The sequence below is a fragment of the Magnolia sinica genome, chromosome 12 (genome assembly GCF_029962835.1).
Source record: "Magnolia sinica isolate HGM2019 chromosome 12, MsV1, whole genome shotgun sequence".
Classification (NCBI taxonomy): Eukaryota; Viridiplantae; Streptophyta; class Magnoliopsida; order Magnoliales; family Magnoliaceae; genus Magnolia; species Magnolia sinica.
Window position 1 is genome coordinate 1,266,324 of NC_080584.1, and position 27,905 is coordinate 1,294,228.

Consider the following 27,905-nt stretch of genomic DNA (forward strand, 5'->3'; position numbering starts at 1 on the left):
TCTTATGAACGTCTCAGATCCCGCACACACATACCAAATTAGCACGGGCGGTGCGTTTACGTTTGGCGCTTGAAGATGGCCGCGTCGAGAATCATTTTTCCCGTTGTTGGGATTTTTTTCTCGCCTCTTACTAACGTGAACCTGTACGCGCACGAACTGCCTTCAGCTGACACGTGCTCGAAGGAAAGCCCCAAAAGCAGGGGGGCGGTGTGTATGATAGAAGACGAATTCTATCATCCCTCACCCGCGTTTTTCCAGTGTACACGAGCCCTTAGAGCCCTTAGTTCATACAAGTGGGGCCATTTATCGATAATCAAGACCGTTGATCTGTTCCTTGCCATCATAAATGGACCATTTATTTAAATTAAATCTCATATAGGAAGTTCTAAGGAGCCAATCGTGAGGATTTTCAGTTGAACATGGCCTATTTTGTGCCTCGATTTTCAACCATCAATGGAAAAGATATAAATAGAAACATTAAGATCTTAATTACATTCATATTTTATTAACATGAAATTTAAAAACATAACAACGGTTCGGATTAGATATAAGTGGGCCCTACTTATCATAATTAAAGACGCGTGGATACCGTTAAAAGATACTGCTCACGTATCATATAATAGCTGCCCCTTTGAAAGTCTTGTTAGTAAAATGAAGTCGACTAATCCAAACAGCAGATCGATCTCTCTATCTCTGTCTCTTCGATCACTCTTGGAATTCTCATTCGGAGGTGCTTCTCTGCTCGATTTCTCGATTTGGGTTCGTTTCATTTTCGCCGTTTTCATAGTATTTGAAGATGTATCTGAGATGGGCTTTGAGAAATCTAACTTCCAAAGCGAGATTTCATGGGGAGATTGCAAATGGGCTCTTCAGGTCCTCCACAGCTTCTTCTGCCTCTGCTTTCAGTAGGAAGCCTCTTGAGATCTCAAAGGTACAAGATTTATTTGTTTTCGGGGTGTGGATGGTTTATTTGGGTGCGTTTGTTTTCATGTTGAGACTGTTTCTTTTTTGGTTATCTTATTGAAATTTGTTGTAGTTTTTTGGTTTATTTGGGATCAATACCATTTTGGAGAAGTGGGTTTTGTTTGATTTTGGGTGCTTTATTCATTTTGTTTATATCAAATGTATGTTAATATTCTTTTTTTTTTTTTGCCTTTGGGTGTGTTTGGGTGATTTATGTTGTGGCTTTGTTTTGGTTTTGAGATATTTTGGTTGTTTTATTGAAATTAATGTTGGTTTTTTTTTTTTTTTTTTGGGGGGGGGGGTGGGTTGGGGTTTAATACCATTTTTGGAGAAATGGGTTTTGTTTGATTTTGGGTGTTTTATTCATTTCTGCTATATCAAATGTATGTTAATATTCTTTTTGGGGCGTGCTTGGATGGTTTATGTTGTGGCTTTGGGTTTTTTTTTTTTTTTTTTTGTTTTTGTTTTGGTATTGGTTTATTTTATTGAAGCTGTTGGTTTTGAGTTTGTTTGTTGTAGTCTGGGATTTGTTTATTTTTGGTTGCTTTATTCAGTTTTCGTAAGATTATTTTATTTAATTTATTTTTTTTTTAAAAAATTATATCAATGTAGATTAGTGATTGATATCATGATTATGGTCTGTTTGTGTTGATTCTGAGATTGGTTTTTGTTTTTCCTGACTGAAGTTTCTGTTGATTTTGGTTGTTGAAGAAAGCCATTTTATGAGCTGTTGGTTTTGCTTGGAGTGATGTGTTTTGTTTACTGGTCATTTTGTTCAATTTGGTAAGTTAGCTTTATATTTTTTAGCGTGTCCCTATATTGATTGGTAATTTATATCACCATACTGTGTCTATTTGTGTTGATATTGAGATGGTTTTTTCTTTTATTATTGAAATTTCTGTTAATTTCAAAGTGGTGTTTAATTTTTGCTCTTTTTGTAAAACTTCTTTTGACATATATATACACACACACACTATGCGCTCGAGCTGATGGGACCGTCCCATGAGGTCGAGCTGTGTGGGCCCCACCGTGATGCGTTTCGAACATCTACCCCATCAGTCAGATGCACCATTCCACCGTGGGCCTAGGTCTCAAAAATCAAGTCAATCTGTGACTTGTGTGGGCCACACCACATACAGAAGTGGGGAGGGGCCGTGCACCATTAAAACATTCATAATCATTTTTTGGGCCCACCGAGATGTGGTTTGCAAATCCAGCCCATCCATTATGTGTGTCCCACTTGGATGAGGGTTCAGACCAAGTTTCAGCAGCATTCAAAACTCAGGTGGGCCCCACCAAGTGCTTTTATATGTTTTTGGCATGTCTTCACATGATTTTAGATGGTATGGCCCACCTGAGTTCTGTCTACAGCTGATTTTTGGGATATCCCATAATTTAGAGGGGACCCATCAAATGCACGGTGTTAATGGTTGACACGCATCACGGTGGGGCCCACACAGCTCGACCTCACGGGAGCTTATCGTGAGGTCGAGCGCATAGTACCTTTTCCCTATATATATATATACATATATATATAAAGTTTGTGGGCTCTTTATTTTTCTTTATTTTTATGGAGGGATTCTTTAGAGCTTAAGATCAATCAGACTAACACAGTGTATGGAATGCAATTTTAGTAACAATAGGAGTGGAAATGAGGAACTAGTTAAGCTTGCTGACCAAGTACTACCCATAAAGGACCATTTTTTTTAAAAATTTTTGATATCTTGAGTCAACAATTCATGAGAGCGGAGAGATTGGGAAGGATGTTGCTCATAGAATTAGAGTTGGGCGGATGAAGTGGAAGTGTGTGTCTGAAGTCCAATGTGATCGATGCATACCAATCAAGTGAAGGAGAAATTTTACAGAATAGCTATAAGATCATCCATGCTTTATGGGATGCAATGTGGGGCAGTTGAATAACAACATTTTCATAGGATGAGTGTAGTGGGAATGGTAATGTTAAGATGTATGAGTGGCAGGAAGAGGAAGGATAGAATTAGAAATGAATGCGTTTGAGGGAACTTATGAGTAACATCAATGGTAATAAGATGAGAGAAAGTAGAGGTAGATGGTTTGGCCGTGTGCAACTAGTGTTTTAAATAGCTTGTGCTACGTAGCATGTAGCTTACATTACGTACCATAGCTTATTCTTCGTTCTACGTAGCTCATGAAAATAGCTCAAGTTGCTTGTAGATAGCCTACACACATTTAGTAAAATATTAAAATCAATTAATGTTTTCAATGATTCATCACATTTTCTATTTCAATAAAAATTAGCTAATCTTTTTAATGATTTTAGTAAAACAATATAAGTAACAGTGTCAAATCAATTATGTTGCTATTTCTTTATCTTTATACTTAATCATTGCCCCATTTTCCTTATTATTTCAAGTTGTGTTTCGTTACACCAAATATCATGAAATAATGAAATTTCATCATATTTAGAGCAACCACGGGCAACCGTAATTAAAAATGCAGAAATAGCATGTATATTAGGCTGCAACCTGCGTAGCTTATGCTTCACATTTCAAAGGGGTAAATGCGTAGCTATGCACTAGGAATTGCACCAATTGGGGGGTGGGTTGGTTCACGTTGAAGGCTCTAAAAAGGCAAGGGGAAGGCCCAAAAGGATGTAGGGAGACAGGGTAGGTAGTAAGGAAAGACTTGATGAACTATGCTTTAGCTAAGTATGTGGTCGGTGATAGAGCGGAATGGCAGATGAGGGGATTTGTGTAGCTAATCCAATTACTTGGGATAAGGCTTAGATGATGATGATAAATCTTTCCTGTCGTGTAGCAAACTAATGCAGTCCAAAGTGATGCGTGGCTTAGATGATGATGGTGAATGTTTCCTTATTGTGTAGCAAACTAATGCAGTCCAAAGTGATGTGTTCCAAACTGAATGACTGAGGATTGGCACGAGAGTATTTGACATTCCGGAGGTCAAAATTCAAGAATGAATTCGTGACAAATAGATGCTGGGAAAAGGGCTCCTAGATCTCATGACCTCGATCTGATTTTGTTTACGCAACATGTTGGCACATTTTCTAGTGTCGAACAACGTCGAAATGTTGGGAAATTAATACCTTTAGGTAGCCTATCAAGTTATCCTCCCAACAAGGCCAAGAGTGCAATTCAAACAAGAACTGAGCAAGGGTCTGTGGCAATTTTTACTGATAGATGCAGGGTTTTGATGGTGTTTTTGCCTTGATGTTGACAAGTGGGACCATGATTTAATGGATAGAGTGGGTTAGTGTTGTCATATGTGATTGCATATCCATTTTGACAGCATATGTGCCATCATGGCATTATGCGGTCTTTATGACTGTTGGGCATTATGCGGTCGCATACAGAAATATGTGATCACGTATGCCATAAGTATGTGATGGCTTAATCTCCTATCAAAATCACATCTATGAAATTTCTAGTTTAAATTATTTCCATTCAAAATCCACTTTCAGGACATTGACATAACCTTGTGAACATTTCTGTGATCTATCATCCGTGATCTGTAAGACATTCCATAGGTTTGGTTTTAATAAGTAATATTGTTTGTTACTCTATTGATTTTTCTTGTTGATAACTTAGCTGTTTTCACCTGCAGCGGTTGTGGCTATCATATTTTGCTGATGATTTTCATTATGACATTTGTTGTTGTTCCTGTGGATAAGTAGGTTTTGGGTTGCAGCGAAACTTACCATTGGGGTTCGCACACCTTCCATGATGTCAGGTATCAAATTCACCATGAGAGGAGCTCCATGGTTGAGGTGAGTCGCTCTCTGTTGCGTCTTGGCTATGTGGATAATGGATGTAATTGATGGTACTGGTTGTGCTTTTATGGATTTTTGAAACTGGTTGTGCTTTTATAGATGATGGTCATGTTTTATGGAACAAAGGAAAAAAAAACACCCACACACATGACTGGAACCCAAAACACACACACATGCACGCACGTATTGAAGAAACAAAGCTAATATGCAAAATTATAATAGGGCAGTGAGTCCCTGTTTACAGAATCAGGTAAAGCACAGCTAGCCTGGCTAATTCATCTGCTGCCATATTCGCCTCTCTTAATATGACCAGAGGTAACTGAAATAGTTCCCTTTAATTCTCTGATTTCTTCAACCCATCTAGCAAAACACAAAGGGTAAGGGACGGTGATCAAGCCCACTTTATCACCAGGAGTCACCTTTAATGAAAGACAGAGGGGCATTCCTGCTGATCAACGTTTAATACCAAACCAAATCACGCGGACTTCAGCTTCATTAGAATTTTCACACCAATAGGCTGAGCAAAGGCCCCAATCACTTCTCCCATGCTATTCCTGATCCCCCTTCAATACCTGCTGGGCGTGAAATCCGTAGTGGGCTGCTGTCTACATTAAGTTTCCAATGACCATAAGGAGGGGACCATATGCTTCGGTGAGTCACCATCAAGGTGTTCCATAACAGTAACGGCCACTCCCGTTATCATTATGATACGGGTCATAATGGCCATTACGACCCTTAAAAAAAAAAAAAAAAAAAAAGTATACGGACCATTATAGGGCTGTTACGGCTCTCTCTCTCTCTCTCTCTCTCTCTCTCTCTCTCTCTCTCTTTTATTTAATTTATATCGTAATGGCCATTACGGTTGTTTTGGCCCTATAACACGTAATGGTTACGACTTACGACCGTTACTGTTACGTAACCGATTTTGAGTACTTTGGCCACCATGACCCTCCTATCCTTAAGAACAGTTGTCCAGCCTCTATGGATAGGGAAGTAAACTAATCCATCCTCAAACATTGTCTTGGTACTCCATTCGTAGTCAATGAGTCCTCAATATAACTTACCTCACCATGTTCATGACTTGAGTGAATCTTGAGTTATAAGACTTCACGAGTCTCTTCCAAAATATCCACTGCCTTAACAAGGACAATTCTTAGAACTTGTTCAACCACCGTTCGTGGCACCTTCCTCTTACACAATTGAAACGCAAACGCCTGCCTGTGTTGGCACAAAAAAAGGTGTCGGGCACAAGGACCCTAGAAAACCCAACAAGCTGACACATCTGTACAATTCATCATTATCATTTCTTTGGCCCAGCTATCTTAGGTCAGCTTGATGCATCTGTAGGATTATATAGTAAAAATATTTTACCATATCAATATTAGGTCGCTAATGCATAAAGTAAAAACACATTAACCAATAGTGTATGGATTATACCAAAAGACAATAGTAAGATACATTGAAGTTTTTTCCTAATGCCCGTTACGATGCGTGTTAGAAACGTGCTGGACACCATGTGTCCAACAAAGTAGCTTTTGAAACCTGTTATATGGTCTTACACAGTTAGAGCACCTATGTAGGAATTAATGCAAATTTAAGGCCCGCCAATAGAGACATACCTATGGGTCATTCAAATCTTTCGTCTTATGTTCAAAGGCCTCACACATCTTTGATTAAGCTACCCACTTCCGCCTGTTGTATGCACATGTTCTATTCATTTGGATGGATCCGATAATGGTATTTAGTCCAACCACACTCATCGTCTTCTGCTTTTTTCCTATTATGGGAGGCATAGTTCAGGGCATACTTGGGTGCACCCTCAAAAGAGGTGTTTGACGCTTGAACATCGTTTTGAGCCAAAACTTAGCTTGTGTTGTGTTTGAATGCACTTTCGCGAACCTCATATATCGCTACTCATCGAAATAGGGGCTAAAAATCCCACTCACCGAAAACCAAACCGACAAAGTCGATATTGAAGTTGTGGGAAAACCCCTTTTGCAGAAAACTCCTTTTGGAAGTTGCATCCAAATGGGTCTTCATGCTATTTTGTCTGATCATTCTCACATATTTATCGTGTTCTCCTGTGATGGGAGGGCCTATTGATGCTTTGCTACATTTGCACGCTATCACAATTCTTGAAGTCATTTTATCCAGGAACCACTGGATCCTTTTTCCCTTGTCGCGGATGAACTATCGATCCTTGCTAATAGATTGCGATCGATGGTGGTTGCTGAGGTATGTGGTCTTTGTTTCTTTTTGCTCTACAATGGTTCTTTCCCATCTTTCTCCTAATCCCTCAGGACCTGATTTTTAGAATCAAACATTGATGCGATCTCATACAGGTCCCTAAGCTGGCATCTGCCGCCGAATACTTCTTCAAGATGGGGGTTGAGGGGAAGAGATTCCGTCCCACAGTAAGTGCTAATATTGCAGACTATTGAGTTTTGTGCCGATGCTGTCCACGTGGCTGCTTATTTCTAGTGTCTTATATAGTCAGCCATCTTTTTAAGTGCATTGTCATTTCTCGGTTTGATTTTTGGGATCTTTGCCTACAAATTGCTGTCCATTGGTAGAATGGCATCACCAAGGAGAGCTTTGCTAAGCCCACATGCGTGTCCAATAAAGCTCATGTACACTAAATATGTGTGGTACAATAGATCCAAGATCCAATCCATCCATTAGAAAAGCACTGCCATATTGATGCCTTAACCCAACAATCAAGTTGATCCACTGGTAAGGTGGGCCACAGTTTGCAAAACAAATGTACGGCTCTGAAAAACTTGTCTGGAATTTTCTAATCCATCCACCTGTTCCCAATATTGTGGTCCACATGCTGAGTGGACCAAAAAACATGTAGAAGTTTGGACCAACCTGATGGATGGATCGGATCTCGCACCTATGTGCCATGCTGGCACACTTTTGGCATGTACACAAGCTTTATTGCACACATGTGGGCTTAGCAAAGCTCTTACCAAAGGTATTTAGTATTACCCAGATATCTAATGCTCTGACTATCTATTTTAGGAGGAAATACAATGTTTGATCAAGCATTTGGTCAGACGAATGAAATGTACATCTGGTGTGGGACCTACCTTTTAGTGATGCACCCTGTTCATATGGGGGGCTCCATGGTGAATGGGAGGTACCCCAAAAATCTCCCTCATCAGATGATCGTAACTGTTGGTTGGGCCGTCATTAAACATGGACCATTGGTTGTAGTTATCCAGTTTCACTGGATTCTAGGATCACTTGTACCACAGATAATAGAGCATCGCCCATCCGATGATGGGCGTCACCGTCACACCACCTTTTCCATTTTTGTGTCAAAAGCACAATATCTTTTGGCTGAGTACTTGATAATGCCTCTTATTTTAGTCTGTAGCTTGGCATTTTCTTCTTCCCTTATCAAATGACAGACTGTTGGTGTCTGCAGGTGCTGTTGTTGATGGCATCAGCTCTGAACATGCCCATACCTCAATCCGCTGCTGACGGTGTGCTTCAAACCATATCGAAGGAACAGCGCGCCAGACAGCAATGTATTGCTGAGATCACTGAAATGATCCATGTCAGTTGTTGGAAATTGTTTCTTGTGTGTATTAATTTAAAAGGATAATTGTGAGAGCATCCCCTATAGTTACCCATCATGGTTTGGGCGAACGGCTTGTGTTGTGGTTGTTCCCCACAGACATGACTTCAATTCCCCTCCCCGTGGATTACCTGATGCACGTGGTTGACGGGTGATTGCGTGCATCCGCGGGAAATAGTCTCACCTCAAAAGGGGGGCGGGGACACCCTGTCATCATTAAAAAATAAAATAAAAAATCCCCTCTAGTTTCTAACATTCACAAAGACCTCCCCCAAGTTTGGATTATTGCAAGTACTTCCTCTCTAGTTTACAAATTCATTGCAGATTCCTCCACATGGTCTTTTAGCTGTTTAGCACTGTCATCTTTGAGAGATAATCCATTTTACCCCTATCTCATAGGTAACTAGTTGCAGACGTGTGGGCCTGCCATTGTGCAATATGTCATCCAACCTGTTTGGTGTGGTCACTCCACCATGAAAATGGGAAACCCCCAAAATAGGCTGATCTAACTATCGGGTGGCCCACCACTTAATCTTGGAGGTTTTTGGGTGGGTATGGTCCACCCAATGATTGGATTAGCTAATTTTTTGGGCATCCAATATTTTATGCTGGAGAGACCTAGTGGACAGGTTGGATACCATTTATGCATAGCAGTGGGTTCCACACGCGAGTAAATAATCCAAATGAGGCAAGGGTATTTTCGTCATTTGATGCATATCTCTTTAACATCTCTTAGCATAGGGGAGATACGTGCAACAATCCAAATTTAAGGGGAGGTGTTTACAATTGTCATAAACTAGAGGGGAGGTGTTTACAATTATCCCTACTTTAAGTGTTTTGAGTATCGGAAAAAATCAATAGCATCCAAGAAACTTACCGGTGTGTTCTTTTTGCCAGGTGGCAAGCCTTCTTCATGATGATGTCTTAGATGATGCGGATACACGACGTGGCATTGGTTCTTTGAATTTTGTAATGGGAAACAAGGTATGTCCAAACAAAAATTGGTTTCAACGTGCATGTTTGCGTGACACGCATGTTGAATCCTTTGAAATAAGGAGAGTCCTTGTCATAGAGATTCATCTTCAATCTTGTTGTAATACCCTTATCATCAGATTGATTTCTATGGAAGGCAGTGTAAAAAAAAATAACACCAGACATCAGTGACACGGCTCGAGACTCAGCCAAGTCAATTCAAATCAACGGGATTTCGAGCCGAGACACTAAGAAAATCGCTGATGAGTGAAATTCGGTCTTTGGTCAGCGAGACTCGTCGAGTTGATTCCCCAAGTCGGTCGACTTGTTGTGACTCAGCAAGACTCAAACCGAGTCACTCGTTGAATAATTGCCTTTGTAATTAAAAGAAACAAAGCAGGATGTGAGTTTCTTAGACAAGACCTCACAGTGAAGCACATGTGCTCTTACCAAAACCTACCAAAACCTCCATATGCATTTAAATAAAAAAAAGAAAATGAGCCCTTTGAAAATAAAAAAATAAAAAAATACTCATTATTTAATTACCCGTTATTTACCTAAGACCTTAATTTAATTATTTAAATATCGAGTTGAGTGAAGTTTTCGACCTGGCTGAATATCGAGTCGAGTTTTCAGGTTTTTGAACTATGGCATCAAAGCTATTTGATTTTGACCAACTTCTATTTGGTTTGCATCTCTATTATTAGCTCAACTGCCTCTCTGATGATTGAGGATGATAGAGGCTGTGCACTGATTTCCTTATTTGGTGTGCTGCCCAACAACTGTGGATGTGGTCCAGTCATCCATGATCTGGACTATGTTTATTGGATGCTTCCACTGTGGATGGTCTACTTTCCTTGAATCACAAGGGTCAATGATCCTACCTCTCCAATTGGTGGCCCTTTTCCCCATCTGTGCTAACCATTCATGATATTCTTTTCTGCCATCCATTTTTAGGCAAACTGTTGGAGGGTTAAATCTGGTCCCTGGGTTTTTTTTTTTCTTTCAATTGTAGGTAACCTGTTGGACTGTCACGTCACATGTTCAATTCGAGTGCCCCATCCATTGATCGTCTTTCAACCTTCTGAAATATTTATTTGGCTTCCTACTCTAGAATGTAACACATGATTGCTATGATATCTGTCTTGGAAGCCATTCACCGTTCACTTCTAGGTGGGCCTCTTCTCTCCAATAAAGCATGTTATAATCCAAGTGTTAACTTAAAATTTTATCCTTATCTCATGCAGCTTTCTGTACTGGCGGGAGATTTTCTGCTCTCCAGAGCTTGTGTGGCTCTTGCGTCATTAAAAAACACAGAGGTATGTGATTATAAGATTTTTTCATATATGTGCTGAATGTGTTCACAACCTCAAGTGTAGGGTCGCGATGTAGTAATAATGTCAGTAAGATTGAGGTCGAATCCTCAGGGACTGAAACTTGTACGTTTTTGAAATTAACCAGAAGTAAAACTAGAAGAAGATGTGAAACTAATTCTGAAGTATTTAAGAGAGTAATTGTGAATAGAGTAATTAAAACTAAGAATTTAAAGGTGGGAACTAGGGTGCCAAGGATCCACTTGTAGTGATCAGGGAGCCCTCTTGCTTGATTCAAGTAACACAATTAGAATTGGAGTCCTATCCTATCCAATTGGAAAATATATCAATAAAACTAAATCTGAACTTCCATTGACCTAATTCTCAATGAAGGAGAACTATGATAATTGACAGAGATTTCATCACCAAACCATGCCCAGGAGACAATGGCAAACAACAAGATTTACCAATCCCATAATCTCAAAGCAGGGGAATTGTGAAGATTAGGAAGGATTCCATTACCCTACCATGCCCAAGGGACGATGGTGAACAACAAGACTTACTAATTTCACAATCTTAAATCGGGAAAAGAAGATACTCAAAGCTATTGCAGATGTACTGTAATTTGAGTTACAATAAACCATTCAAAACTAAAAGTATTCCTTAAATATCAAATTAGAATCCATGAAGTTCAACATAAATATGAATCAAAGCAATAGAAACATCTCATCATGCTACAAGCTTCACCTCTTAGCCCCAACTAGGTGGTTTAGCCAACCATAAACATGATTGGACCAAAGTCTCTTAAGAAAAACATGGAAACAACTAAGGAAGAAAAATAAAAACTCTTGGCGACGGCTTCTCCACCCTTTTGCTCTACTCCTTAAACCTTAGAAGATGCCTAGGAACATCCTAGGGAGTCCTATTTATAGTTGTGAAACTCCAACTTTCGCACCTAGTTGGAAAACTCTAGAAATCACATCAAATTTACGCAGTTTGCTAAAATAGACTTTACTCTGCCCAATTTTTCAAAATAAACTTTACTCTGCGCAATTTCACAAAATGACCTAGAGTTTCAGAATATGCTTTTTTAGGACGATTTCAGGATTCATTTTCTTCACTTCAAATCTTTGATTTTCTTCATTCCTCACTTGGTTTTCTTGGATCTTTGGAATGTGAATTCTTCAAATTTGGTCTCCTAAGATCTATCCCTTGCCTTGGTGATTCTTGAGCATCAAATCCATGCTTTTAGCACCCTTTTCCATCCAAGCTCTTAAATTCACCTTGCAACACAAATATGATTAAAATAGAACGTTAAGCATTATCATGTTCATAAAGCCAAGTAATTAATGGGGGATAATATGCAATATTTGACCCTCAACAGAATGCAATTCAATTTTCGTCTGGAGTTCCATTGTTCTACTCAACAGCTTACCTGCTGGTATCAAAAGTTCAATACAGATTTACGAGGTTTGCTAATTCTACATGCATTTGTAGTCCAGTGCATCTATATGCTGGTTTGCATGCCAATATGGTACAAGTGAAGATCTGTTCCCTGATCCAAAATCAAGCAAATCCACAAACAAGTTGGACCTGGATGTAGGGGACAAATGGATAGCTGAAAGAAGCTTCTTTAAGCTGTCCACTGTTTTTACACTGTGGCCTGCATGATGAATGTAATGGCCTGATTTATTGGGCCAGGTCAGACGACCGGTGTTTTGTAGGCACATGTTCTAGAGTGGCACGTGAGCTGGCGTGCATATGATGGGCTTATGCACTCACATGCTATTGGCAAACCACATGAATTGATATCTACAGCAATAGTACCATAATAATTGTATATCTAGGGGCCTGTCTGCATTCAATTATATCTCCTTTTGTTGTATCGTAAAAGAGTTGCTAGTGACTGGTAAGGTACATGATACCATCCATGTGGAACTGGGAGGAAGGCTTTAAATATCCGTATTGGGGGGAATATTAGCCCTCGTGGCTTCTAATAATTTTATTGGTTCTTTCACATGTTGTGACCTTCTTTGTTGTGTATCTGCAGGTTGTGACACTACTGGCAACTGTTGTAGAGCATCTTGTTACCGGGGAGACGATGCAAATGACAACTACATCTGAGCAACGTTGTAGGTACTGATTTTGATATGTAGAAACTTGCATCATCATCTCTCTCTCTCTCTCTCTCTCTCTCTCTCTCTCTCTCTCTCTCAGCATCATCATTGTCTAAGCCTTGTCCGAACTAATCGTGGTCATGAATCCTGTTTTGCCATTCCGTTCTATCATGGACCATATCCTCAACAGGGTTCATGTAGAAGTTGTGGCAAAAAGTTTCATGCCGGCTGCCAACCTGAGCAACCCCCCAAAGTCCAGGCTTGGTACCTGCAATGAGAACACAAAACTCCCGCACGTGCACTGACCCCTGCACACACCCATGCAAGCATGCACACATCCACCAACCCACACAAGGCTGCAATGGGCCAACCCATACCTGACTAAACCAACCCGAGTTTGGATTAGGTTGGGTTTGGATTGAAAAACACCAACCTGATTTGGATTAGGGTTGGGTTTAGGTTGAGCAAATTCAGGTATGGTTAGGCTGGTTTGGGAATAATCACATGTATTTGGGTTGTGTCGTCAAGTATAGATGACTTCGGGTTGGGCACCTTAGCTTGGAATTTTTGTCGGGTCCTCCCGAGATCAGGATGGGCTCATTTGACCCCTAACCCGCCCTAGTTGCAACTCCATCGAACCACCTACCCACTCGTACCCCCCCTTCCTTGACTGGCTTCTATCAATGACTCTAAATTTTGGGGTGTATCTAATGGTTCAAGCAGTGTTGTCATATGCAATTGCATAAGCACTTATGTGATTGCATATGCCATTTTGGGAGATCTTGCATATGCCATAGTGGCATATGCGGTTTCATAACCATAATGGCATATGCGATTATGCCATCAATTGTGTGATGAAAAAATGTAAATTTTTTGGAGGCTGTGCAATAGCATATGCAATTATGTGATCGCATATGCGCACAAGCCCATTAGGTTGCATACAATCTTATATGCTAATTGACAACAATGGGTTCAAGACACACAATCCATGATCCGAATTTGAGGTGTGAGTCTTGTTGTTCAAGACCGCGTGAAATCTGCATTTTTTACTCTTTGGGTTGTGTGCGTGTACGGAACATATGCCATGCATGAGTTGCCACAAAGTGATTCCTTGTGGTGGAAGAAGATTGTGTTCTAGCATGTGACCCTTGATTTCAACTGCTGGAATACTCAGCAGTGTTTGAAATATCGGTATTGCTGTACGTATCGCATGCTTGGGATACAGATACATATCGGTTATCGCACGAGAAATATCGTTTGTATTGCGTAATTTATTGCACTTTTGTGAAACATGGGGAAACATTGGGAAAATTGTTGAAATTTTCAATGAAACTTCAAGGATTATAAAAAAAGACCTTAGTACACACATTTGAATAATATCTCAAAAAAGAAGCTCACATAATAGTAGGGTGTCCCGTATCCATTACGATACAGCCGTATTGGCCGTTTCGTAACGGAAACGGCTTAAGCCGTTACGCGATACGGGGTCGAAATGGGCAAGCATGCGATTTTGTGACCGTAACGGCCGTTACGGACCCGTAACGACTGTTACGGAAATAGGGTTAAAAAAAAAAAAAAGAAAAAAAAAAGGAAAAAGAAAAAGAAAAAAAAATACATACCTTTTTTTTTTTTCTTACCTTCTTCTCGGGCTGTGGCTGCGACCCTCCTCCCCCCCCCCCCCCTCTCGTTTTCTCCTCCTCCTCCTCCTTCTTCTTCTCCTCCTTCTCCTTCTTCTCTCGTTTTCCCCTTCTCTCTCATTTTCTCTTTCTTTCCCTCTCGTTTTCTTCTTCTCTCTCGATTTCCCTTTCTTTCCCTCTCATTTTTTCTTATTCCCTCTCATTTCACTCTCCCTCTCTCTCGGTCAGGAAAAGAATGGAAGCGGATTGGCTGGTGTACCACACACCAGCTATATCGCTGCTGTAGGTATGTGTCGTGCGAAGACGAGCACTGACGCTAGAAGCAGATGGGCTGGTGTACCACACAGCAGCTATATAGCTGCTGTAGGTACGTGTCGTGCGAAAATGAGCACTGACGCTCCTCGAGCTTCGAGCTATACGAACGGTTCAAAGGAGATCAAAGTTACATGGGCCCCATAGTGATGTATTTATTATATCTAAACCGTTAATCTATTTTTAGAGATCATTTTAGATCATTATTCAAAAAATGAATCATATCCAAAGATCAGGTGGACCACACCACAAATAGCAATGGAGATCAAGGTATCCCGTATCGGTATCAGTTGATGTAACGGTGCCCTCCAATACCAATACGGATACAGGGGTGTAACGGCGATACAGGGGTGTAACGGCGCAATTTTATTTTATTTTTTGTCAAAAAAATATAAAAATATATGGATTAAATCCGGAATATTCTAAGCATTCCAAATATGCATTCATTTATAAATTGGAACATGTTTATGGTGGTGTAACGGTCCACTCTTTGGTGAGAAGTTGTATCGGACTGTCTGATGAATTTATGAACCAGATAACCTGAATTTGACTACAAAATTCATATATTTAATTTTCTAAATATCTAATTTATATACTTAACAATTTGATATCATTTCTCCCAATAGTTCTTTTAAAAAATGAAATTAAATTCAGGCAGATCGCGTTGCCAATTTGGGGCTGACTTGGAGGACCAATCCATGCCCCAAATCAGCCTCAAATTCGTGCAATTTATTGGCATTATCGCACTTGTGAATTGGTGGACATTTATTGGATAGTGAATCATGAAAAAAAATTAAAAGGCCCTATTTTTAAAAATAAGCGTCCACCAGGGTATCCCAAATCGGTTACGTTACAGAGAGGTGCAGAAAACGGAACCGAAACGGTCATTACGGGGCCGTAACGGCTGTTACAAGGCATAAAGGCCGTTACGAGCCCGTAACAGTTGTTACGGGCAGTAACCCTTAAAAAAAAAAAGGAAAAGAAAAGAAAAAATGAAAAAAGAAAAGAAAAGAAAAGAACAAACAAAAAAAGAAAAGAAAAGAAAAGAAAAGAAAATATATATATAAAAAAAAACTTAACCTTATTCTTGTTTCCTCTTCTTCTTCTTCTTCCTCTTATTCTTCTTCTTCTTCTCCGCGGCGCTGCTGCAATTCATCGCGGTGCTGTTGCAGCTCCTCCTGCTTCTTCTTCTTCTTCTTTCCCCTCTGGTGCAACTCCCTCTCCACCATCTTTCTTTTTCCCTCTCATTTTCTCCTTCTCTCTCGTTTTCCCTTTCTTTCCTTCTCATTTTTTTCTTTTTCTTTTTAATTTTCCCTCTCATTTCTCTCTCCCTCTGTCGCGGTCTCAAAAAAAATGAATGGGGGCGTGGTCGGACGCGGATTAGATACTGACAGGTTTGTAGCGAGTCCGCTACTGAAGTGACGTCACCAAGTTCTGTGGGCCCCACTATGATGTATGTGTTGTATCCACACCGTCCATCCATTTTGAGATATTATTTAGGGCATGAGCCAAAGAATTGAGGCAGATAAAAAGATGTAGTGGACCGCACCACAGAAAACAGTGGGGAGAGTGATTCCCACCGTTGAAACTATCCTAAGGCCCACCATAATTTTTATTTGAAATCCAACCCGTTCAAAAGTTAAAAAAGACATGAAATAAGGTAAAACACAGATATTAGCTTGATCTAAAACTTTCATGGCCTTTAGAAGTTTTTAATGGTGGGCGTCACTGTCCCCACAGTTTTCTGTGTTGGGGTCCACTGGAGCTTTTGATTTAACTCATTCTTTGGATATTGCCCTAAAATGATCTCTACAAATGGATGGAAGGTGTGGATATAAAACATACATTATGGTGGGGCCCACGGAACTTGGTGATGTCACTTCAGTAGCGTGTCTCGCTACTCAAACCTGTAGGTAGCTAATCCGCGCCCGGCACGTACTTACCTTATTTTATCGGTAGTCTGCAACGTATGCCGCTTAGTGCACTTGCATTATTTTAGTGCATGCTGCCTACCTTGATTTATGTGTTGTATTATATATCCATGCCACTCATCAGTTTTTCCTGATCATTTCAAGGCATAGTCCCTAAAAGGAAGCAGATCCAGATCTCAAGTGGACCGCACAGTAGGATTGAATGTCCACCGTGCACTTGCATTGTTTTTGTGCATGTGGTCCACCTTGATTTATGTGTTATATTATATATCCATGCCACCCATCAGTTTTTCTTGATCATTTCAAGGCATGGTCTCTAAAATGAAGTAGATTCGCATCTCAAGTGGACCGCATGGTAGGATTGAATGCCCACTGTTAAAAACCTATTATGACCCACTATAATGTTTATTTACCATTGAAACTGTTGACAAGGTTGCATGGACATGGATTAAGGAAAACACAAGTTCGCAACTTAAAAAATAATATTAACAAATAATAATAATAATAATAATAAAAGTTTTAATTGTGGGAATTCAATTTCTATTGTGTGGTCCACCAAAGATTTGGATTTGCCTCATTTTTTGGACCATGAGTTGTCAAAAAGGATGGATAGCAGGGATATACAACAAATGCATCAAGGTGGGTCCTATGTTCGGTGCGTCATTCACTAGTGGTCCACCTAAGATTTAAATCTACCTGATTTTTTGGATCATGCTTCAAAATGAGTTAGCAAAATAGATTGACGGCACGGATATACATCAAGGTGGACCTCAATTTCAAGGCCTCACCCACTAGTGGTCCACCTTAGATTTGGATCTACCTTATTTTTGGACCATGCCTTAAAATGATTTGATAAAACAGATGGATGTCATTGATATACAATACATACATCATGGTGGGCCCTATGTACATGGCCGTAAAAATTGTCCATGAGGCATACATTTACTCAAAATTAATAAATTAAATTATGGCACTATTGTTGCCAAGTCACAATTCCAAAATTAAATTGTTTAAATGATTCTCACCGTTAATTTGCAAACACTTGTTTTTTTTTGAAATATGATCATTTGATATTTTTCATTTATCACTGTTCAATAAATATCCACCAATCCATTAGTGAGATAAGTGCCAATAGATTGCATGAATTTAACATTGATTTGGGGCATCAAATTATCCACCAAATCAGCTCTAAATCAACAACACTATTTACTTGAATATAATTTTAAATTTTTTCTTAAGATTTATTGGGAAAAATTATATTAATTTGTTAGATATATGAATTATATAATTGGACATAAAAGTCCCTAGATTGTATGTTGAAATAAAATGTACACAAGTCACAAGGTATGTAATACACCAAACCTACAAATATGAGATATTTTGGTATTAGATTCATTCTAATTAATTCATATTGATATTATATAGTTAAATAATTAAATATAAAATATCTATAGCCAATACTAGGTTCTCTGGTTCATAAATTCATCAGACAGTCCGATATAGCTTCTCACCAAAGAGTGGACCGTTACACCACCATAAACATGTTCCAATTTATAAATGAATGCATATTTGGAATGCTTAGAATATTGCAGATTTAATCCATATTTTTTTGGCAAAAAGAAATAATTTTGTACCGTTACGGGCCGTTATGCCCCCATATCGCCGATACACCCCCGTATCCGTATCGTTATCGGTGGGCACCGTTACGCCAACCGATACCGATACGGGATACCTTGGCGTCCACAAATTAACAATTAAAACTATTAAAACAATTTGATTTTGGCATTTTGAGTTAGCAATTACAGTCCATAATTTAATTGGTAAATTTTAAGTTAATACATGTCTCGTGTACAATTTTTTAAGGGCCCGAATTAGGTAGGACTCGGATTGTGAAGTGTAGCACACGAGTGTCAAAGTTTTTTGGATCCCACTCGTGATGAATGTGTTATATCCACACCGTCCATTCATTTTGCCAAATACTTTTAGGGCACGAGCCCAAAAATGAGGCAGATCCAAAGCTCAGGTGGACCGCACCATAAGAAACAACAAGAATTAAACGACTACCATTAAAAATTTATTGGGGCTACAAAAGTTTTAGATCAAGCTGACATGTGTGTTTTCCCTTCATCCACGTCAGTGTGACCCTATTAACAGGTTAGATGGAAAATAAACATTACATTGGACCCTAAGAAAATTTTAATGGTGAGCATTCTATAACCACTATTTCCTATGTTGTGGTCCACCTGAGAATTGGATCTTACTAATTTTTTGAATCATAACCTAAAATGATGTGGCAAAATCGATGGACGGCATGGATAAAATACATACATCATGATGGGGTCCATGTGGCACGTGTACATTTTATTAACTTGTGCACGTGCTGCATAACTCGTACACAGTCCATTCATTTGACGTAAGCAAGTCCCGTGGGTCTGATCATGAGGTATGTGTTATATCTAAACCGTCCATTCATTTGACGAGCTCGTCTTAAGGCTTGACACGAAAAATAATACAGATCTAATTATCAAGTGGACCACACTGCAAAAAGCAGTGGGGGATTGAACCTCTACCATTGAAACCCTTTTTGGGATCACAGAACTTTTGGATCAATATGAAATTTGTTTTTCCTCTTCATTCAGGTCTTTTTGACCTTTTGAACAGATTGGATGGAAAATAAACGTTATGGTGGGCCTACGAATTGTTTAACTGTGAAAATCATCATCTCCGCTGCTATTGTTGGTGTGGTCCTAACGATCTTTGGATACGATTCATTTTTTGACTAATGCTCTAAAATGATATTTAAAAATAGATGAACGGTGTAGATATAATAAATACATCACTGTGGAGCCCATGTAACTTTGATCTCCTTTGAACCGTTCGTACAACTCGGAGCTCGAGGAGTGTCAGCACTCGTCTTAGCATGACACGTACCTAGTGTGTGGTACACCAGTCAATCCGCTTCCGATTTCAAAAGAAAAAGATGGGAGAGGGAAACCGAAAAGAAATAGAGGGAGGGAGGGAGAGAGAGAGAGAGAGGAGGAGGCCCGGGCCGCAGCAGGGCGAGAAGAAGAGGAAGAAGAAGAAGAAGGACAAAAAAAAACAGGTATGTTTTTTTTTTTTTTCTTCCTATTTTCTAGGCTCGTAACAGCCGTTACGGGACCGTAACGGCCGTTATGGCCCGTAACGGCCGTTACGGTCACGGAATTCCGTACGTTTCGACCTCGTATTGCGTAATGGTGTCGGCCGTTACCGTTTCGTATCGGCCGATTCGGCCGTATCGTAGCAGATACGGGACACCTTGGCGGAGATAATGATTTTCACCGTTAAACAATTCATAGGCCCACCATAACGTTTATTTTCAATCCAATCTGTTCATAAGGTCACAAAGACTTGTATGAAGAGGATTTTTAATTTTTTTTTTTTTTTCATATTGATCCAAAACTTCTGTGACCCCAAAAAGGGTTTCAATGGTAGACGTTCAATTCCCCACAAGTTTTTGCAGTGTGGTCCACTTGATAGTTAGATCTGTCTTATTTTTCGTCTCAAGCATTAAGACAAGCTTGCAAAATGGATGCACGGTTTGGATGTAACACATGCCTCATAATCAGACCCACAGAACTTGCTGATGTCAATACAACAACTATATAGGTGAGGTACACTAGCCAATCCATGCTACCCATTTGTTTTTCCTGATCATTTCAAGGCATGGTCCCTAAAATGACGCAGCTCCAGATCTCAAGTGGACCACACGGTCGGATTGAATGCCCACTGTTAAAAACTTATTATGGCCCACCGTAATGTTTATTTACCATCAAAACTACTGATAAGGTTGCATAGACTTGGATCAAGGAAAACAAAAGTCGCAGCTTAAAATATATAATAATAATAATAATAATAAAAGTTTTAATTGTGGGAATTCAATCCCTATTGTGTGGTCCACCTTAGATATGGATCTACCTCATTTTTGGACCATGCCTTAAAATAATTTGATAAAACGGATGGATGTCATTGATATACAATACATACATCGTGGTGGGCCTTATGTACATGGCCGTAAAAATTGTCCATGAGGCATACATTGTCTCAAAATTAATAAATTAAATTATGGCACTATTGTTGCCATGTCACAATTCCAAAATTAAATTATTTAAATGATTTTCACCGTTAATTTGCAAACACTTGTTTTGCTGAAATAGGATCATTTGATATTTTTCATTTATCACTGTTTAATAAATATCCACCAATCCATTAGTGAGATAAGTGCCAATAGATTGCATGAATTTAACATTGATTTGGGGCATCAAATGATCCACCAAATCAGCTCTAAATCAACAACACTATTTACTTGAATATAATTTTAAATTTTTTCTTAAGATTTATTGGGAAAAATTATATTAATTTGTTAGATATATGAATTATATAATTGGACATAAAAGTCCCTAGATTGTATGTTGAAATAAAATGTACATGAGTCACATGGTATGTAATACACCAAACCTACAAATATGAGATATTTTGGTATTAGATTCATTCTAATTAATTCATATTGATATTATATAGTTAAATAATTAAATATGAAATATCTATAGCCAATACCAGGTTGTCTGGTTCATAAATTCATCAGATAGTCCGATACAACTTCTCACCAAAGAGTGGACCGTTACACCACCATAAACATGTTCCAATTTATAAATGAATGCATATTTGGAATGCTTAGAATATTTCGGATTTAATCCATATTTTTTCATATTTTTTTGGCAAAATAAAAATAAAAATTGCACCATCACGGGCCATTACGCCCCCGTATCACCGATACACCCCCGTATCCGTATCGGTATCGGTGGGCACCGTTACGCCAACCGATACCAATACGGGATACCTTACATAATAGGGTTCCTTTGTATAGGGTCCTAAGCTCTGCGTTGTTTGACTGAACTAATACAACTATATTCAAATTGAATGCATGACATTGAGAGTGTATGTGATGATCATTTCATCAAACACTCCTAAATACTTCAAAATTAGTCTCAATTGATAGCTGGTTGGAGGGAAATTTTGAAAAAAAAAAATATTTAATATTTTTTAAATTAAAAATGATTTTTATTTTTCAAAAATTGGCAAGGACTTGACAAATCAGTAGATCAGCCCTCATACATGCTTGATTTCATGTTTGGAGTGCAACATTGCAAGTAATTTAGGAGAAATTAGGGAAAATTTGAAATTTCCCCAATTTTTCCCAAATTAGACCACCTATACTCAAATTTCAAAATTAGAGTGCATGTGATGATCATTTTATCAAATACTCCTAAATACTTCGAAATTAATCTCAATTGACAGTTGGTTGAAGGAAATTTTCAAAACAAAACATGAAGAACCAATGGATATCGAAATTAAAGCTCCAATTTCATGATTTTTCATGCAAAACATGAAGAACCAATGGATTTGTAACTATTTAACACCAATTTAACATAATTTTAATAAAAAAGGGGGACCAAAAATTGAATATACTCATCGGATCGAATATGTGGGATATATCAGCACTACCTGTGCGTTTCGTATCGCATAGGTGGGATACAAGATATATCATAGGATATATCGGCTGATATCGTCGATATTTAAAACATTGATACTCGGTGGAAAAGGTTCAATTGCATTCTAGCATGGGACGTGATTTTTGACCATTTAGATTTGTGTGCATGCATACCACATATTCGGTAGATTACTTGCCACAAAAGCATATTGGTGTCCAGCACACGTCCCTATATTTTACTTTGTTCGTTCTGACCCATTCCTCCTCACTATTTTCATGTGGATGCAGCATGGAATATTACTTGCAGAAGACATACTACAAGACAGCATCATTGATTTCTAACAGTTGCCAAGCCATATCTCTTCTAGCTGGCCAAACTGCGGAAGTTTCGATGCTTGCTTACGACTATGGACGAAATCTGGTTCGTTATCTAAGATGAAGTGGTTTGCCAATTCCTCACATGCATGCATGTCCAACCCCTCTACACGCCACCACGTGCGCCAATATGGCAAAAATGTGTGAGATCCAAGCCATCAACCATGTGGTTTCTACAGTACAGATGCCTTAAATGAGATTCAGATCAATCCACTCATCAGGTGGACCACAATGTAGAAACAAATTGACAGCTAGAAAGTTGTTTTGGGCTTTCAGCCTTTCATTTGTTCACACTGTGGCCTACCTGATGAGAGGACTTGCGGGAAATATTAGGCCAGGGCATCTATGTGGTCTGTTCCACCTGAAGTGAAGCTCAGATGTTCAACACACATGCCATTTTGGCACATGTGGCAGCGTGTAAAGGGTTTGGGAAATACAAGTGTGTGGAATTAACGAAAATCATAGGATTGAAGTCATCCTTTTACTCTGTTATGTTTACAGCGTTCTGTGATTGACTAATTCCTAGAATCCTTGCAGGGATTGGCATATCAGTTGATCGATGATGTCCTTGATTTCACCGGCACGTCAGCTTCCCTCGGAAAGGGCTCCTTGTCCGACATCCGCCATGTAATTTCCCTTTATCCTATGCCTATATATTTCACTGGCTAGATGTGTTGACCTTCCGATATTTTGCTATGCACTTTTCTAGTAAAATCATTGTTATAAAACTTGCTGAGCTTACTCAAAAACTTGGATGAGTGGATTAACTTCGTCATCTTAACTAATTTAAATCGGATATAAAGGTTTGTTCGGCACAAACAAACAAAAAAAAGAAAAGAAAAAGAAACAATGTTGGCTTTAAGATTTGTCTGAATCAGTTGCAACTCGGGCTTGGCACTGCCTGAATCTTGTTCAATACCACGAGTTGTACCCCTGAGTCACCCCCGACTCGAGTTCAAACGAGCTGATCCAAGTCTAGAAACCATGGAAAGAATGGGTCATTTTTTGTGATCGTTCAGTTATCTAAAGCAGCTTTTACCTTTTTTTCTTAATAATAAATCTAATGTATTTTTTAATTATCAATAGCTTTTCCCTATAGTTGCTAGGCCAATGTTGATTAATGAATTATGTACCTAATACAAGTAGTTGTTTTGAAGGCTTACAATACAGCTAATTTGCTTGGATGTGGAATAGTCCAATAATTGATCTGGACTGTCCACACATTCCTGCCAACTTTTGGTAGGTGCGGATCAAGAACCATACAAATTGGATGATCTTAACCATCTGATCACAGGCATAAAAAAATGGATGGCTAAGATCAAACCGAGAAAATAGGTCAGTTCATCAACTTCAAATATCTATTCGATGGGGCCCACCTTAGATTGCTTATGATTCTAAGGTGACAGTTTGGGGGGGATGATGCTAACCTTCTAATCCATGCTTGTAAAATGGACAGTTGTAAAAGACAAGACTACCAACATTTCAAAAGGTCAGGACCATTTAATCAGTGTGATCAAACTGTCTAAGTGGTGCCACTGAATGGACAGCTCAGATTGATGATCAAGTTATCCCACATATCAAACGTGGCTAGTTGTTTATAAGCTTATGATATAACTAGTTGTAATATCCTTTCCCTTTAAATAGTTAGTCGTCGAGTCAAAGTCATATTTTCTGGTTTTGAAAACCAAGTGAAGCGGAAAGAGATTCTAAGCTAATGATGGTGCTTTTTTATGTGAGAAGGGTCAAGTGAGAATTGATATAGTAGGTGGGGTAGACTTGGGACTTAGACAGACTCGTTCACTACTGAGTCAAGTCATGACTCTGCCGAATCAGGCCAAGTGACCCCCAATTCATCACCCTGACTTATGGTGCCAAACAGAATCATACTCGACCGAGTCCGAGTTGACTCGTACACATTGCATCCGACTCGGACAAGTCGTTAAACAAGGGCTGGAGTGACTGACTGCAGCCAAACTATTCAATTAGATGCTTTACATCGAGTTTATCTGTTTTTTTAGATGAGGGGTTATAGGGTCCTGATGTGCCAAACTTGTATGAATGGGGTCATGTTTGGTGATACATACTGTTGATCTTGATGGGCCGACCATGAATGGGGGACTCTTTGAAAATCTCCCCAGATTCCAGATCCCTATACATCCCCTCTCTCTCTCTCTCTCTCTCTCTCTCTCTCTCTCTCTCTCTCTCTCTTTAATGACAGTTGCTGTATTCTATTCTTAACCACCTACTTGTAGGCCATTGTGTGGCGGGTCCGAACCGGGATATTTTGGGGCATCCCCTATCTACAGTGGGTCCCTTCTGCTCAATGTTCAGGATCACCCAATCACACGGACTTGGCACTTCTGGACACTATAATTCCTCTTCTTAGATTAGCTGCTTCCCTTAGGCAATGCACCGTGTTTTCTCTGAACATCTGCCCTACTGGATACTATATATTCACCAAAATTAGGTGTATAAATAAATGTCTTGATAGGTCATATTCATGGTATGTTTACACATTTTTGGATGGAGGAATACAAACCCACAATGGATGCATGGAACACAGACTTGCCAATGTGTGTTGTGTGTTGGACATCCATCCTGTGCACGAGGTGGGCCCCCACAATTAAGATGAGTTGGTTTAAAAAAATCAGATGGTCTACTCATCAAGCAGGCGGCATCTCTACAAAGCTGGTGGACGGGTGCTGCCTAATGAGTGGATGGGCCTATTTTTGCACCAGGTAATCTTCATGGTGGGGCCTGCATTTGCATTGCTTAGTTTTCCCACGGAAGTGAGACATTGGCATGTGCCATGGATCATTGGACCGTTCCTCTTTTAATATTGAGATATGGTTCCCTCTATTTTTGCTCAATTTTAAATACCTTGCTCCCTTTTCAATATTCTTAAATAAGTCCCAGCCTTTTCTGCATATGGCCATAATGGTCCCCATAGTTAAAACTTACCTCTTGACACCGTGATAGAATGTATTAATGCCGTTAACGTTGAAGGTTCAGGCTTTAGCGCGTGTTTGGTTGCACCAAGTATCATGAAAAATTGCACCACATTAGACTAATTAATCATGATATTTGGTGCAACCAAACACACCCTTAAGCATGAAGAAAGATTTTTTCCCTTGCATATTTTAAACAGTAAAAAAAAAAAAAAACAGCAACAACAACAACATTTTCACCCTTATAGATTATAAACAACGAAAGAAAGGTGTTCATTAGGAGGGGACAATTGTGACACGTCCGGGTAAAGTTTCCAAAAGATTCACTTGTTCGGTTGGCCATGTGTTTGTTGAATATAGGTTGTTGGTTTTCTTTTGAACCATTCATTTTTATGTATATGTGGAGACCATCTGATGGGTGGATAGGCCTGATTTTCGGCCGGATTATGTTCATATAGCCCCCACATGTACTGACGGGTAGGATCTCACACACATGCCCACTTCATTTGCTCATGTTAATTTTGGCCAGACGTTATGCAAGTTGGGGTAAAAACATCATTTTCAATGCTGTCTAGAAAAACATTGATGGGAGGGTGTTTTTGTCTGACAGCAAAAAAGGGAGGGGGTTATTTAGGAATACTGAAAATCATGGGAATCGAAGGGCAATTTGTCAAAATCTTTAAACATCATCTATACTCTCATCCTGTCTGTGATCTGATTTTACAATCCAATTGGAAGGGCAATTTGTCAAAATCTTTAAACATCATCTATACTCTCATCCTGTCTGTGATCTGATTTTACAATCCAATTGGATCAAACCGTCCCATGATTTTAAAGTCCTATTTTATGTTTGAAGATAGTTCTGACGAATTTGCTTATTTTATAGGGAATCATAACAGCCCCAATATTATTCGCCATGGAAGAGTTCCCTCAACTGCGTGGATTGGTTGATCGGGGCTTTGATGACCCTTCTAACGTTGATCTCGTAAGTGCCCGATCTCTAAGAAACGCTTATACTTTTAGTTTGAGAAGTGATGTTCTGCTTCCTTTCATATAATGATATTTGTGGGGGTACCATGTGTTTATTTTAGGAGGCATTATGTGATCCTCAATTTGCATGCGATTATTATGAGTGGGACCCATGATTAGGTCATCCAAACCGTTGATTCAATGGTACATATCGTGAATAGACCATGATCCCTGTAATTTTGCCAGTGGTTGGTTATAAATAACCCTTCTGTCAGTCACCTGCAAATGGATGGCTAAGACTAGATAACAACAACAGGCCATATTCAACTGAAAAAGGCCAAAATTTAGATGGCTATGATCTTCCAATATAGAAGACTTTTGGGGCATGATCCATCCATGGTGGGAACCATCAGTTCAATGGTCTGGATCAATGAGCCATAACTGCAATTTCCGATGCCAAAAACATGAGGATGCTAGGCGCATCAAGACATCGGTGATGATGTGCTTCCTCATTGTAACGAGTGTTGTTGGGGAGCATGCTTTGATGAATAATGTCCATAGTAGTCTGAAACAACTTTGTACCATCGTTCTAAAACTCGGCAACCCAACTCGGAACTCAACCGAGTTAACTTGTTCTGCATGATTTCAAGCCGAGTCATTGGGAAACTTTGTCAGTCTGATTTTTTTCGGAACTCGACTGGGACTCGTGCATTTGGGGCCTATCAAATGACCTTTTGGATCACCCAGCTGTGGGCCCCACTCGGGCAAACTAATGACTCGAGGATCACAAACAATTCTGCAATGTAAAATGGATATAAAATAATTTTTTTACTCAATGACTTGGACCGACTCATTATGTCCTTTTGACTGAGTCATGCGTGACCTGTACAAGTCGAGCCGAGTCACCCTCTAGATTCATGCTGCTGAACCCAATTGGACTCAACCGAGTCGGAGTTGGCTCTGATTAGTGGTCTATTCGCAATGTATGAATCTTTGCTTGTATGATATAAGGTTGACTACGTGCTGATCTGTCATCTGCAAAATCCACAGGCCCTTGATTACCTTGGAAAAAGCCGTGGTATCCAGAGGAGTCGGGAGCTAGCAGCCGAGCACGCCAACCTTGCTGCCATGGCGATTGATTCTCTCCCAGAAAGTGATGATGAAGATGTCCAGATCTCAAGACGGGCGCTCGTCGATCTCACCCAGCGAGTTATCACAAGAACGAAGTGAAGAACAAAAAAGTGCGTCTTCTCTCCATCAATTACGTAAAAGAAGAAAAATACGAAAGGTTAGATCATTCAATCGATCTCCAGAAATTGTTCTTTTGATATTCTTTTAATTATTTTGAAGCATTTTCTGTCTCTTTGCTTTTTCTTAGTTTTGCTCGATCTGGAGGATCGGAATTCTTGCTGTAAAGCTAAATTCCTTGGTTCCTATAATTCACAGCTGAAATGGCTGTGGTCATCATATCCCATTTCATTGG

The 27,905-nt window shown here is 39.4% G+C and overlaps 1 protein-coding gene across 2 annotated transcripts; it reads left to right on the forward strand.

Moving 5' to 3' along the window:
• The first annotated feature begins 676 nt into the window (after nucleotides 1-676).
• LOC131220742 (solanesyl-diphosphate synthase 1, mitochondrial) lies at nucleotides 677-27,889 on the forward strand. Of its 2 annotated transcripts, none has more exons than XM_058215557.1 (12): nucleotides 677-931; nucleotides 4,637-4,729; nucleotides 6,887-6,967; nucleotides 7,075-7,146; nucleotides 8,166-8,297; nucleotides 9,216-9,302; nucleotides 10,538-10,609; nucleotides 12,654-12,739; nucleotides 22,419-22,551; nucleotides 23,043-23,132; nucleotides 26,340-26,438; nucleotides 27,473-27,889. In XM_058215557.1, the coding sequence occupies exons 1-12, from the start codon at nucleotides 797-799 to the stop codon at nucleotides 27,650-27,652; spliced, it is 1,260 nt and encodes a 419-aa protein (XP_058071540.1). In that variant the 5' UTR covers nucleotides 677-796; the 3' UTR covers nucleotides 27,653-27,889. The 2 variants fall into 2 exon arrangements, with proteins under 2 accessions (XP_058071540.1, XP_058071541.1); XM_058215558.1 differs by having other exon boundaries at nucleotides 796-931; nucleotides 4,634-4,729.
• The last annotated feature ends 16 nt before the right edge of the window (nucleotides 27,890-27,905 follow it).